Here is a 16,607-nt window from a genome sequence, read left to right as displayed (position 1 = left end):
TAATGACGGAGAAGTTATATTCGCGGTCGTACGGACCGACAGAAAGATTGCCTAGGCCAAATATCTCACCTTTAGTACCATCCTTGGATTATAAGCTTTCATTTGACACCTCATTTATCATTCTACCTGGTATAATGATTGAGGAGTTATACTCGCGGTCGGACGGACCGACGGACAGACCATGTAGGTCAAATATCTCACCTTTAGTACCATCCTTGGAATATCAGCCTTCATTTGACACCTCATTTCTCATTCTACATGGTATAATGACGGAGGAGTTATATTCCCGGTCGTACGGACCGTCGGAAAGACAGCCTAAGTCAAATATCTCACCTTTATTACCATCCTTGGAATATAAGCTTTCATTTGACACCTCATTTGTCATTCTACCTGGTATAATGATGGAGGAGTTATATTGGCGGTCGGAGGGACCGGCGCACAGATCGCCTAAGTTAAATATCTCACCTTTAGTACCATCCTTGTATTATAAGCTTTCTTTTGACACCTCATTTGTCATTTTACCTGGTATAATGACGGAGGAGTTATATTCGCGGTCGGAGGGACCGACGGAAAGACAGCCTAGGTCAAATATCTCACCTTTAGTACCATCCTAGGATTATCAGCTTTCATTTGACACCTCATTTGTCATTCTACCTGGTATAATGACGGATAAGTTATATTCGCGGTCGGAGGGACCGAGTCACAGACCGCCTAAGTCAAATATCTCACCTTTAGTACCATCCTTGTATTATAAGCTTTCTTTTGACACCTCATTTGTCATTCTACCTGGTATAATGACGGAGGAGTTATATTTGCGGTCGGAGGGACCGACGGAAAGACAGCCTAGGTCAAATATCTCACCGTTAGTACCATCCTTGGATTATATGCTTTCATTTGACACCTCATTTGTCATTCTACCTGGTATAATGATGGAGGAGTTATATTCGCGGTCGTAAAGACCGACGGACAGACCGCCAAGGTCAAATATCTCACCTTTAGTACCATCCTTGGATTATCAGCTTTCATTTGATACCTCATTTGTCATTCTAGCTGGTATATTGACGGAGGAGTTGTGGTTACAGACAGACGGACAGACGGACGTGGATAATACAAAGTTTTCACATTTTTTCAAAATTGGGTGAAAACAATAAAACATGATGCCAGACTGATTTCTTTATGAAAATAATATATACATTCTCAAATTGTCTATTTTTCGTTGTGAATAATATTGTATTCAACAGTGATGCCAAATTTCTGATGCCAAAATGATTGATAATGAAAGTGGGATATACGTTTTCATGTATATAACGGCAGCGACAAAACGGTAAAACACTGAACTAAATGTATATAATATTTTCACTGTACGATCATTTTGGACTCAAACATTTTATGGAATAAACTTATATAACTTAGTAAGAGGTAAACAAGGAAAGCTGATATATTAAAGTAACATCAAGAAATCAAATCTCTAACTACCGAGCTGATTAGACTTCTGGTAGCAAGTACAGGAATAAAGTTATTAAGGTAGTGTAAAGTGGCATCGATATACAGATGCCACTTTGCAAGACGATGCCAAATCGATGGTAAATGGATAATGTATCGATGCCAAATTGATAGTAGGATGTATATATATATATATATATATATATATATATATATATATATATATATATATATATATATATATATATTACTCCCAGCGTATGAAGTGAGCCACATATCAAAAGAAACTGCGGTTGAAGTGAGGTCCTGTACAAAGTGAGGTCCAGTATACGGACCTCACTTAGTCAATCAATGTAAGACTTTTTCGTAGACATGTACTGATAGCAAACACTGTTTTTTTACAAAAAAAAGTGGGACCTCACTTTGTATGGTCCACATTAATTTTTAGTTCAGAGATTTTCCGCATAGAGGCGCTGACTTTGGCGTATATTTTCTAACCATGTATATTCTATGCCCTGTTGAATAACTTACGATACACATAGTGAGGACCATACAACTGGCAACATCTGTTCAACCAATTTTTAAAACAGTGGATCGTCAATCGTCGCATAAATTCAAACAGTACAAAAATGTTTAATACTTTAATCCTTTTTGAGAGAGTAGGCACAAAATTTCGGTCGAGTTCTTTTTAAACGCATTTATTTTTTTCGAATCCTGAGATAACTAATAGGTATTTTTAAAAAATTTAAACGCAAAATAGAAGACTACATTATTCCCGAGGGCAGAAAGTCCCTTATAATGAATACAAAGTTTCTTTTGTAATATATATTTAAAATTAAAAATCAGACTATTTTTTTTCACTCCAGTGACTTATTAAAATAAATATTATAGAAGTTCTCAAGGACTTTCGACCATGGATAATACAGTAATATTTCTTTCTGCGTTTAAATGTTTTAAAAATACTTAAGGTTTTCTCAGTATTCGAAAAAAATGAACGCATTTAAAAATAATTCGAGCGAAATTTTTGCGCATATGCTCTCAGAAAGGCTTAAAATACTATAAATTTTTGTAATCAGTATTTCAATAGTTATTTATGATATAAGTGTTAAAAGTACACGTTTAAGGCACGCATGTGAAAGTTTGCAGAATGAGCGACAGCGAGTTCTGCAATTCACATGAGTGCCTTAAAAATGCACTTTTTAACACGCATATCATGCAATATTTTTTCTACAAACGTAATTACAGGACAATATCTACAAAAACTTTTACTTGAACTTGACTGACATTCCATTTTTATATTTTTTTGATATTACATCAAAATTGCCTATACGATCAATACGAATTGCAGTGCCATAAAAATTTTTTTCTACAACCACTATTCAAAGTGCACTTTTCTGCACGGTTTTATGTTAGCAAACTTGATATTTTCTCACAATATAAGATATTTGACATTAGTGTGCAGAAAAGTGACGTTTCTGTGCCGCAAAATGACGTTTCTGTGCCGCAAAGTTCTTTTCTGCACAGTTGACTACCTCATTCTGAGTAACGTTATATTCTGTTTACATCCGTGGACTACCGCATTCTGAGTAACGTTATATTCTGTTTACATCCGTGGTTAAACTTTAGACAAATATATAACCTATAAGACAATTATTATATTTAACTATAGCATATAAACTAAATTATGGATGTTACAACTGTTTTATTTTACAATTTTATTCTTATTAAACATTTTATAATTATCAAATAACCAATAAGGATTTAGCAACCTGTGCAAGAGACGTCGAATGAAGTAGGTTTTGTGTAAATCCGTGACTGCATAAAAATATAACGTCAATAATGTGTAATAATTGTTTAAATTTAAACAAATTAAGGCAGTGCATTAATTTTTTAACTGATTTCTGTGCAATTTATTTAATTATAAGGAATTTAAATTGATTAGTAGGTATTAATTAAATACAGTTTAAAATTTATCACATAGGTACCTATTATAAATAATCGTCGTTTGGAAATTGTGATTTTTATTTTTAGGAAAAACTGTGCTTGTAGAAAAAGTATAGTGTGAAACACGTGCAGAAAGGTAATTTCTCACTCGTTTGAATTGCGGCACTCGCTTGCGCTCGTACCGCAACTTTTCAAACTCGTGAGAAATTAGTACCTTTCTGCACTTGTTGCACAATATACTATAAAGCACTAGTGCCTTAAAGCAGCGCCGGATAAAGGGGCGGGCGAGCCGGGCGACCGCCCGGAGCGCCAGAATTTGGGGGCGCCAAATTTTGAGAGACGCTGATATATAAATATAATATTTGCCCCTATCCGTGGCTCAGTGGTAAGAGCGCCTGCCTTTGGATCGAAAAAATCCGAAAGGTTGTGGGTTCGAATCTCACCAGGGTCGGAAATTTTTCATTTATTATAAATTAATAAATGAATAGTTTCTGTCCTCGTGGGATCGGTTCTTACCGGAGGGACCGCAGACGTTCGGATACAATTAGCGTCTCTTTGCAAAGACAATGACGTCGACATTGCAAAGTAACAAGCCACTTACTCAACACACACACTACTTACACATGAAACTAGGTACCTAACTGTTCAAAATTACCGTACCTACCATGCCAATGGCCATTAGTTGCCGAGGCATTAGCTAAACAAAAAAAAAATATAATATTTTTTACATTCACTATTTTTTTGGACTTTATAGATTATATTTGGGCTAATATTACTCCTAAGACAATTAATATTAAATAATTGTAACAATAAGAAAACTATTTCTAGCTCACAAAAATTCTCTAATAAAAATAATGCAACCTAAAAATTGTTATGGCTTTTAAAGGTCATTTGTCAGGTAATACCTATCACTTTTATGGTATTACAATGTTATACATACATACTTAAAATACACGAAGATCAGATTTACGAAGTATCAACAAATTTATGAATAGTCAGTGATATTATTATACTGCTGCTTGTCATTATAGCCTCAATGGTTAAATAGTTTTGTCTTCCTGTTCTGTAAACTTTGCTTTATCAACATTGTCGTGTGTCCGTGGGTGTGTAATTTGAAATAAAAAAAAACAAACCAGGTATATCTATATGAATTAGAATTGACAAGTTCTTTTTCATAATATGAATATATAGAAATTTATTTCGAATACTTTGTACGCGTTAAGATGTTTCACTTTTTGCATAAAAACGGCACGAACGACGTATGAAAAAAAGGAATAATAGATTTTTGTATATATCATAAATTGAACGAGTAATTCCAAAATGATTTGTTATTTGAAATATCTCAGTGGCATACTATGTTTTTGTTTAAAAAAATTCACATCATTTCAACAGTAGATATAAAATTATTAATTTTATGTCAAAAAATGCGCAATAATTACCTCTTAAAACACATCAAATTTCATTTGCATATCTGAACCGGTTTTAGAACAATAAAGAAATCGTCAGTTTGTAAGAAAAATGTCAACACCCCATATCTCGGAAACGAAGTATTTGCTGACATACGCTTATAGAGCAAACTGTCATTATTTTTTCATATAGAATTAACTGTTAAAGTTTGTCGCATTTATTTAGAAACATCCTGTTTTTTCTTGACCACCCTGGATTTCCATAGTTTTTCCTGTATTATTTCACTTGACCGTTATTTTCAGTTCTTTCTGTTTTTCCAGTCCTGCAGGTTTCTTTTCTAATATTGCTTCGTCCATTTTATCTCTAAAAGATTTTCGGGGTCTGTCTCTCTTCCTTCTTCCTATCGGGCTCCAATCTGTTATTCTGTTTATCAACGATTTTGGTCTGCTCTTCTGCCATATCCGTACCAGGTTAATCTCTTTTGTCCTATGTTGTCTATTATCCCTTGAATTCATTACCATTATTTTCTTAATCTCTATGTTATTTATTCTATCCCTTCTACAGCTTCTACTTAGGTATTCGATCTCTGTTGCTCTTATTTTGCATTTGGTTTTCGTATTTTTTATTCAATTTTCACACCCATTATTCAGAATACTTTTTGTCATGGTGTTATATTATATTCTTCTTTTTGTTTTTATACTGATGTTCTTATCCCACAGTACCGGGTTTAATTTTAGTATGCAGCATATTGTTTGTCCTAGTAACTCGATACCTAAAACCATAGCTTGGTTCTATAGGTATCGAGTCATAGAGATAATAAAAAGCTCATGAGATAATAAAAAAAAATAATGAATGATTTTATTTGAATTTGCATAGATGATTGTAAGGCCAAAGATATCACAACGGCTCTAAAAGGAAGAGAAAAAATAAAGATGTACAAGCTCGCGTTTGCAAAGAATATCCGCATGCTATTTTATGCTAAGTGGATGCCACTCCCTCAATTTAGTTATTGGGGATGCAGCTATATCTTGCGAACAATCAACATGTTTTTTGGTCTTGTAGAAGATTTATACACATTAAATGATATAAATGAGTCAGATTAAATAAATTATTAGACGAATTTTTTGCTAAGCAACAACATTTTTGTTTAATTTAGTAGTATTTTGTATTTTGACAACGACACCCGATTTGGGCGTCGAAACGATAATAAAATTATTTTTTTTCAATTTAATTGTGGCTTATTTTCCATCTAAATAGTTATTTATACACATTTTTTACTGGTTGTTGATAATGTGCATTTATCTTTTACCTCGCTTCTTCGTCGCTTGAACTTGAAATGTGCTCGCTATGCTATGCCCTATGTTGGATAAGTTATAAGTAATAACTATCCTACTATTTTTTAAATAAATATATTTTTACATAGTTCTTTATGGTAAAATTTTGATTTTTTCCTATTTTTTTATATTTGCAGTAAATTTGTATATTCTTATATGAAGGGGCGCCAAATTTTATTTTGCCAGGGGCGCTCAGAACCCTAAAACCACTATTTTTTAAATAAATATATTTTTACATAGTTCTTTATGGTAAAATTTTGATTTTTTCCTATTTTTTTATATTTGCAGTAAATTTGTATATTCTTATATGAAGGGGCGCCAAATTTTATTTTGCCAGGGGCGCTCAGAACCCTAAAACCACTATTTTTTAAATAAATATATTTTTACATAGTTCTTTATGGTAAAATTTTGATTTTTTCCTATTTTTTTATATTTGCAGTAAATTTGTATATTCTTATATGAAGGGGCGCCAAATTTTATTTTGCCAGGGGCGCTCAGAACCCTAAAACCACTATTTTTTAAATAAATATATTTTTACATAGTTCTTTATGGTAAAATTTTGATTTTTTCCTATTTTTTTATATTTGCAGTAAATTTGTATATTCTTATATGAAGGGGCGCCAAATTTTATTTTGCCAGGGGCGCTCAGAACCCTAAAACCACTATTTTTTAAATAAATATATTTTTACATAGTTCTTTATGGTAAAATTTTGATTTTTTCCTATTTTTTATATTTGCAGTAAATTTGTATATTCTTATATGAAGGGGCGCCAAATTTTATTTTGCCAGGTGCGCTCAGAACCCTAAAACCACTATTTTTTAAATAAATATATTTTTACATAGTTCTTTATGGTAAAATTTTGATTTTTTCCTATTTTTTTATATTTGCAGTAAATTTGTATATTCTTATATGAAGGGGCGCCAAATTTTATTTTGCCAGGGGCGCTCAGAACCCTAAAACCACTATTTTTTAAATAAATATATTTTTACATAGTTCTTTATGGTAAAATTTTGATTTTTTCCTATTTTTTTATATTTGCAGTAAATTTGTATATTCTTATATGAAGGGGCGCCAAATTTTATTTTGCCAGGGGCGCTCAGAACCCTAAAACCACTATTTTTTAAATAAATATATTTTTACATAGTTCTTTATGGTAAAATTTTGATTTTTTCCTATTTTTTTATATTTGCAGTAAATTTGTATATTCTTATATGAAGGGGCGCCAAATTTTATTTTGCCAGGTGCGCTCAGAACCCTAAATCCGGCCCTGCCTTAAAGTAGCATTTTTAACGCACGTATGGAGTTCTAAAAATTGCATTTTTAACACGGTTGTAGAAAAAAGCCTTTAAATGAGGTGTCACATGATGTACTTACTTTCCTATTTAAAAAAATCAAAGTTGTGCCTGTCACCTGAAGAAGAGGGATCGCGTAAAGTTCGAAACATTGACGCTATAATATACCATGATTATTTTAAAAATCGACCTATCCGAGCGTTTTTCTTATGTGCTAAAAATAAATAAGTTAATAAGGGGGGTAAAACTTATTCCAGCGAACTGTATTTGTAACAACCAAGGTAGGGATGGTGGTTGTTGAACAAAAAACCGGTTTTCGGTTATACCGGTTTTTTACTTACGGTTTAACCTGACGGTTATAACTGGTCAAAAAAAGCGGTTGTTCCAAAAACCATTTTTCGGTTTTTTTAATCAGAAGCAAATACTCGATAGGTTATAATGTTAATATAATGTTATATGTTACATACATTTATATTGCAATTCAGTTTGCTCAATTTTCCTCCCGAAAAATTCCCCAACCAATTCAACCTATAAAAATTTTCCCATGTGCTTTCAAATTACCCTAAAAATGGGCGAAAGTACCCCAATCTGGCATCTCTGATTCGTCGCTCGTTGTAGACGGCATCGGTGTATATTGCGTTGTCAATTGGGATATTCCCAAAACTCCCAAAAGTGATGATCCTACCGATCTACCGACATGTCCCTAGGATCTATCGAGTTTAAAAAAATATCCAAATGACATATTTTACTTAAGAGGAAACAGTAGCGATCAACAGGTAGCGAAAACGCGTTCCAAGATTGCGGCTGTAATTTTGAATATTTTTTCGAGATATGTGGCACACGTATTCGTAATATAATAAAGAATGGCGGTACAGAGCCCAATTTAAAAAATATATTAATATGTGGAAATTACTCTGTAATTAAATACAATATTAAAAAAACGAGCCTGTACCGCCACTAAGAAGAACAAAAAAATACATTTTCTTCAAATAAACTTTTTTATCCGATGCCTAGATTTTGTGTCATTTTGGAACTACTAAAATTTTTTATTTCATTTGTAGTTCCAAAATGACACAAAATCTAGGCATCTGATAAAAAAGTTTATTTGAAGAAAGTGTATTTTTTTGTTCTTCTTAATGGCGGTACAGACTCGTTTTTTTAATATTGTATTTATTTACAGAGTAATTTCCACATATTAATATATTTTTCAAATTGGGCTCTGTACCGCCATTCTTTATTATATTACAAATACGTGTGCCAAATATCTCGAAAAAATATTCAAAATTACAGCCTCAATCTTGGAATGCGTTTTGGCTACCTGTTGATCGCTACTGTATCACCTTAAAAATAAATTCGATAAACCAATTCATCATTTATTGCCATCAAAAAATTTCAGTAGGTAGTATTTTTTAACACGTTTGTATAATACCTTTCATTTCCTAAGAATTATGTATTATTTAAAAATTACATAATGGAGATTCCTAATCGTATTTCGGTATTCACATTTCATACAAGTCTCAAAGTACTCAAGTATAAACAATTTTTAGATGATTTTGGGAATATCGATTTCAAGCAGATCACTTACCTTTTTATGGAAATATTCATGCGTTTCATAAAAGCTGATGTGACACTTTCGTCCAGTTCTTTATTAGTAAATAAAAGTTGAATTATGGTTGTTTGGGTTAATAATTACTTCGCATATTATTTATAATACATATATAGTAGGGGAGCAAAGTATGCTAAATGTGCAGTCACTCGAGCGCTTTGAGGACCTATTGGGTTGTGATTATTAGGTTCTAAAACCAAAAAAGTTAAGTAAAATTTTCCATTTTAGTGGGGACTTTCCATATTTTAATTTAATTTTCCATTTCCAACACCCGTTTTCTCCGATTATAGCGCCACCTATCCGTAATTAGAAAAAACGTTTCGAATAAAAGTTGCTTATTTTTACGCAAAGAATCCAAATCTGAAATAAAAAAAGGAGTTCCTATTTAAGATTTTAAAGTAACCCCCCCCCCACCTCCGTGGGGGTCGTGTTTGGTACCATTCGATAGATTTCAGAAAAAATATTCAGAAATTGTAGTGTATTACCTATAAGAAGTTACCGTTAAGCCGGGTCCAGACTATGTAACAAAACATGTTAAATAACAAAGTTTTGTAACTTGTTACAAAATTTTAAATAAACAAGTTTTAAAACACAGTGTTGTATAACATTTTTCTGGTTATATAGCATGTTTTATGTTATCCAACAGATGTCGGTAAACATCAAAGAAAGTTATAAAACCGCACCGCGACTGATCTACACCTAAAAACATGTTATTGAAACATTTCTCTGGCATAGTACCTACGCGAGCAGCAACCGTTGGAGTCATATCGCCTTGTTCATTCTGGAGTGATTGTGCTAGATTTTTCTTTGCTCTTTTCACGTAGGGTTATTTACGCGATGAAATTGTCGAAAGAACTGACTACTCATTTAATTGAGCTATTTCGTAAGTAACGAGTATTATGGGACTGCTATGGGATGAGCTACATTTATTGATTTAAAAAACAAATAAAAAACACGATGAATAGACTGAAATAGAAGTGAAAATAGATACAGAAACTGTAGTTAAAACTAATGCACGTACGCCTATAACTCAAGCCAACAAAAGAAAAGCAGTACGCGGAACCTTAACAGCAAATCGGTGCAAATCAACTCTAAATTTGACATAAATACTATTCTCTACAGAGCAGAGTGTTCAGACATAAAACCTGTAACATTCACTTCATTCGCTACACAGATGCAGACTGCTTCATCAGCTACTCAAACAGGCACTCAATCATACAATATATCTGAGCCTTTCTATTCCGTCTACTACACCTACATCCGCTACTTCTCCAGCTACACCAATTCAAACAGACAGTGACACTCAATCATGAACAGGTGAAGACGATAATACTGAGGAATTAAATTTTACAGAAATGTTATACTTCCTCTCTGAAACAATGAGTAAAAAGGTTAAAAAATATACTTTGCTAATAATATAACTGTTAATCTTTCTCTTACTGGAATTGCATCTCCAAATGTCTTTCCTGCCTATTTTATGGCCGATTTCATTTATAAGAAATTCAAAATCAGAACTTTCTATTCTTAAGAAGTTTTTAAAACTGCCATCACATTTAACGTCTCCTGTCGATGGGTCTATGTTATCTCTTTCCAGATCAGCTAAAAGAGCTGTACCACTACCTATATTTTGCTCGAGCTGCTAATGAAGGACACATCCAAAATATTAATTTAACACGCCGGTGTCGCCTCCACAATATTACACAAGCTGCTGTTGCTATGAAGAGATCCTCCATACTTATATGACGCAATTTTATATACTACCTAACCTACCAGCTATCCATCTAAAATGCTGCAAAATGTATGCGCATGTTGTTGTTTTGTTTTTTGTTATATAGTCTGGATACTCATGCTATATTATAACAAGTTACATAACAAAGTTGTACAACAAATTTGTTGTACAACTTTGTTATTAGCATGTTTTGTTACATAGTCTAGACCCGGCTTTAAAAGTTCCCCGTTTCAGGAAAAAATATTGTCTAAGAGCGATAGCCTAGTGACCTAGTGGGTAGACCTCGGATCTCGGATTCGTAAAGCAGAGGTTTCGATTTCAAATCCGGGGTGTGGATCTCCGATTTTTTTATTTATTGTTACTGCATTCATGTCTGTAGACAATGTTGCAATCTATTATGAGCACAATAAAAAAATATAGTAATAAAATAATAAATAAATATTTAAAAAAAAAACAAGAAAAAAATACAATCACTGGAAGCGAAACTAAACAATACGGAAGAAATATAACCACTGGATTCGGAACTGGATATGGAACTGGATAATATTAGAAAACTGATATTATAATATGTAAGCACTACGAGCCTAGTAGGCCCATGGCTTGATGTACTGCTTCTTTTCCACTCCCTTTTGTCAGTCGCTTTTGTTTCCCAGTTCCTTAAGTTAATTCTTCTCATATCTTCTCTAACTCCATTACTCCATCGTGACCTCGGTCTTCCTCTTCGTCTTTTCCCTGCCAATGCACTAGATAGTACCATTCTGGGAATTCTAGATGGAATCATCCTCTGCACATGGCCCAACCATCTAAGTCTTTGCGCCTTAATTACTGCTAGTATGTTAGGATCTTGATAGAGCTCAGTTAGTTCCTTATTTGTTCTTCTTACCCATTGTCCATTTAAGTTTTTCCCACCGAAGATTTTGCGCAGTATTTTCCTCTCCCAAACTAATAACAACTCTTGATGTTTTTTTGTTGTGACCCATGTTTCAGAAGCATACGTTACTATCGGCCTTATTACGGTCTTGTAAGTTCTTAGTTTTGCTCTTCGTGATATATGTTTACTTCTTAACAACCCATTAAAAGCAAATATAGCGCGGTTGCCCGACATAATTCTCTTTTGTATTTTTTCTTCACAGTTAGGATCTCTTGTGAAGACAGTTCCTAAGTACTCAAATCTCTCAACTTCTTCGAATTTATACTGTGTTCCCTTCGCTGTTGTCATTGTTATGTATTGCCCCCGAACGAATTGCTTATTTGTCCATTCCATATACTTTGTTTTTGCTTGATTTATATACAATCCTTTGGTTGCTGCCCTCTCCTCGAGTTTCATGAGTGTTTCTATAAGTTCTATTTTGCTCCTAGCCAAGATTACCAAATCGTCTGCGAATGCCAAGCACTGATGTTTTTTGTGGTAGATCAGACCTGTTCTATTAATGTTTGCTTCCTGTATAACCTTTTCTAGTAATATGCTAAACATTATAGACGATAATGGATCACCCTGTCGCAGTCCTTGTTTGACCTCAAAGCTTTCTATTATAGTATTGTTTATCTTGACTTTATCATACTGATAGATCATACTGATATTGTTTAAAAACACTAATAATATTGATATAAAATGTTAATCAATTTTATTTATTGTTATAAGAATCAAAGGTAAATATGATTAGGCGAATGAAGCCTTAGGTTTCGCAGTCAATATCCCAACCACACACACATGTTGCAATCTATTTCAATACGGTTTATAGTACAAACTATACATTTAATATCAAAATAGTGGGATATATTTTTTTAGTTGAGGACACTTGGTCACATTGCATTGTTTCAGGATAAGGTGAAATATCTTCAATAAATGGAAAAAAGCATGTATGTCATATATTATAATACTTTCTATACTCTTAATATGCAGTCTCGTATAAATTTGTGGTGACATGATTTTAAGTATAAGAACAAGAAGCTTGCAACAATTTTCAGAGAAAATAGAAAACTAAAACTATTTTAAAATGATTATTCGAAATAAAACATATGCACATATTCACTGTATTTGCCATCTAGTGGAATAACTGTAAAATTAAGTCAGTAAAAAAGGTACATTAAGTTTAATTAAATTAAGTAAATCATCTTGTATACTAAAATTAAGGTTGGAAAATTGTCATTTCAAAATGAAAATCGACAGGGGCAACAGTACCTATACTAAAATACACTCTGTATAGATAATTATGTCAATGTTAATAATACTGGATAGAGAATTGAATATCCTTTCAAATGAGCTAGCACACGCCCCTCTTCCCTATTTAAAAATAAGGGGTGGGGGAAATGGAAGGGAGGGGGTTGACAAATGACAGATATGTATGTACCGTAAAAACTGTGTTCCCCTTAGATCAAAAGTCGGGCTTTTATATTTATATATTAAGTTCAATATAAATTTCACATAACTGAACTATCACTGTATCCTCCATTTTGATTATTATTGTTCTCAACTAACGCTATTTTCAAAATTCTTGCTTTCCTATCCATCTTTAACGTAAATTATTAAAAAATATAAAACTATTTCTTTATTAACGCTAGTGTCCGATAAGGCTACCGTGATTTAATGCTGAGGTACTAAAATGTTATAAAATTAACAAACAGTACGAGCAAGAACAAAGAGTCCACATCCTTCTTATAACTACAAGTGACTGGAACATCGAAACAATAATAATTCTTACTGTGTTATACAGAAAAAGGCAGTAGAAACGATTAATCTCATATTTATCGACAACACTGTATGGTCCTCACTTGATGAGCTGTAAGGAAATATACACGTAAAGTTGTCCTCATTTTGTGCGCATAACGAAAAAGTATATACAATCTCACTTTAATAGCTGCGTATAATGGCCTCACTTGGGTGGCAATATACTTGAACCATACAGGGCACACATACGTAATTTTTTTTGTGTATACTCGTCATTTTTTAATTGCTATTTACTTGTCAAGGTCACTATGAAGAGTTGAAACGATTATGTCTACGTTTTCTACCGGTCCTCACTAAGTGCGCGTAATGTCAGGACCTCACTTTGATATCTGTGCATAAATATATATATATATATATATATATATATATATATATATATATATATATATATATTTGTCAACTAATTCTTCATAATATACTTGTGCCGCTTCTGTAGCAGTCATGTAATCTGACTCAAGTTTAAGAATTGACGTTTAAAACATGTGAAGACTTCTAAAGAAGACTAAAAAATGCAAGTAACAATGTAGGGCAGTTTTCAATTGACAGGAAATACGACTTCAAGGCATCAAACAAAGCCAAGTCGTATCGTCCTGGATGCTCCACAGAAAATTCAGAATTGCATGTCAAAACATCTAACATGGTTATTACTGTTTTGGCACTGTCTAAGAAACTTGTATTCTTCTTTAAGTTTGTCAGTAAAAACAGATTTACCCTTTGGCATCTTACAAAGTTTATAGGTACACTAAACTAAACTATTAATATAACTAAATGTAAATAACCTACATCAATATCTGAAAAATATGTAGAAACACATTTATATACTTCAGCATTTTAAAAAGTTATAAACACTAAATTCCCAAACTAAACGCTAGTAACTTATGTCATCACAAGTCATTACACGCAAGTAAAACATTAATAGACTGTCAATTACACAGTAGTCATTACACTAACTCAACTAACTATCAACCGATTATTGTCTCCTCGTGCTAGTACGCTGTTGACAAGCAGTGCGACCAACTTAACTAGGTGTTGCGCAGAATGAAATTTCCCACCGTTGGGCCAAATGTTTTCCATTTTTTTAGTAAAGAAAAAATCCGGACATTTCTCATATCCGGACGCCAATCTGGACATGTCTTTCAAATCCGGACTGTCCGGACATATGGTAACCCTATCTAGAGGGAACATTAAAATCAATTACATTTATAAATTGATTACAGTAATGAAGAATATGTTGATCATATAAATCATATGGAGGAGATTGTGTACTTGCACAATTCCCTGGAAAGAAAAAAAATATAAGTTTGCATGTGTAATACAGAAAGTTTTCAATAATTGAATTGAAGCTGAAGTTGTTGGTATGAATTATTGTGATGACAGTTAAACTGCATTTAGAATTATTGATAAAGATGTCAGCGTAATAACATTTCATCAAATCATAAAAAGGATGCCCTAACCTCTAACCTCCTCATTTCAGGAGAAAGAATAAAATATCAGTTTCCAGACTCAGTGGATGTAGATGGTAAGCTTGAAATATTTTATTATACTATAATTACATATTATTCACACATTTCCTGCTGTTGTAAAATTTGAATAGAACCTCGGATGCCAACTACTTAACAGATTGATTGCCGACAGACAAAACAGCCTCCTTCAGTAATGCCAGCTACTCAGTGAGCCTTACTTCGGTTATGTGATCTATACTCTGATCGGAGTAGCTGGTATCATCGAAGGAGGCTGCCACACTCCAACAGGAGTAGTTGGCAATCAACCTGTTAAAAACATTGTTGTACACAAATCACACCACAGTGGTATGGTCGGCAGTGAATGCGTTAATAAAGTTCGTATTACATATTTGAGTGCCCATTACTAGCCCTTGGATGTGTCAACTACTAATTTTTTTTCACTTTGTTGTGTCAACTAGGTACTGACACTTTTGCAACACTTTTTGTAAATTTTATAACAAATATTTAGAAAGCACAATTTTCCGATAATTTGTTTGTTGAATATTCAGAAAGGATTAGATTACCTGAATATATGTACATACTTTTTTTAGTAAAGTTCAATATCATTGGTTTGAGGCTAAAAAATATTTTTTTCTTCTTATGTCAACTGCTAGTACTTATATCTCAAATTTTCAAATTGATGCAACTGCCTTTTTGGGAACCTTAAAAAATATTTTGTTATTTAATAGCTGTTAAGATTTTACAAGCTAATGTGTCTGTTTAAGACCCAGACAAGGCTCACTTGTGCCTCTTGGGCATTCATGTCTCTGGTTTATTTATTTGCAAATGAGAAATTTATTATCTAATATAATTATTTTCTGCTGATCTACCTGAACAAGTCAGTAATTCTACTATTCTGTTATATTAATATTATTACTAGTAATTCTACAATATCAACATACCTGTTTACTTTTCTACCTATTCTTTACATTTACATATTACTTTTCTATTTATGTGCAGTCTGCAGTCCCAGTGTATTTAAAAAATATTTTGGTTATGTTATGTTATTGTATAATCTATATATTATAAATATGTAATCTATTAGGGATTCCAATGAACTGTCAGTGGTGGTCGGTGGATGGCTAAACTGACATGGCCATAGACACAGTTAAGGGGGGTGGTCATGGCGTATCTAATGTTTACATTGAATATTGACAAATTTGTAAAGAATATCCTGTTTGGTTTTGTTTTTTTTGTTAATTGTGTAGCGAAATTTGTGAAATTGTGATAGCAAATTAAATATGAAGTGGTTTAAACATTGGATACGCCTATGGATGACAGTTTCGCCATCCAGCAGCCATATTATATCACGTGATTTGGAATGCCTAATTAGGCATTCCAAATCACGTGATATAATATGGCTGCTGGATGGCAAAACTGTCATCCATAGGCGTATCCATTATTAAACCACTTCATATTTAATTTGCTATCACAATTTCACAGAGTTCGCTACACAATTAACAAAAAAACAAAACCAAACAGAATATTCTTTACAAATTTGTCAATATTTAATGTAAACATTAGATACGCGATGGCCACCCCCCTTATCTATGTCTATGGCCATGTCAGTTTAGCCATCCACCGGCCACCACTGACAGTTCATTGGAATCCCTAATTGTAA

General features: G+C 33.0%; 1 protein-coding gene across 5 annotated transcripts in view; it reads right to left on the bottom strand.

Moving 5' to 3' along the window:
* The window catches only part of LOC114346223 (uncharacterized), a 122,705-nt gene extending 106,393 nt beyond the window's left edge, over positions 1 to 16,312 (bottom strand). For 2 of the 5 annotated variants that reach the window (XR_007695726.1, XM_028296996.2), the window contains exons 1-2: positions 15,889 to 16,312; positions 15,511 to 15,648 (exon numbers count right to left, since the gene is read on the bottom strand). Coding sequence is in view for 2 of the 5 variants with exons in the window: in XM_028296996.2 (XP_028152797.1) it covers positions 15,511 to 15,553 (43 nt within the window). In the remaining 3 variants the exon portion in view is untranslated. Of the gene's footprint in view, positions 1 to 9,006; positions 9,272 to 15,510; positions 15,649 to 15,888 lie in introns of those variants that run through there. The other 3 variants (XM_028296997.2, XM_028296998.2, XM_050641506.1) reach the window with 3 other exon arrangements.
* Positions 16,313 to 16,607: the final 295 nt, after the last annotated feature.

Source organism: Diabrotica virgifera, chromosome 10 (assembly GCF_917563875.1).
Source record: "Diabrotica virgifera virgifera chromosome 10, PGI_DIABVI_V3a".
In the NCBI taxonomy this organism is placed as follows: domain Eukaryota; kingdom Metazoa; phylum Arthropoda; class Insecta; order Coleoptera; family Chrysomelidae; genus Diabrotica; species Diabrotica virgifera.
This window is presented reverse-complemented; position numbering and strand designations above follow the sequence as displayed.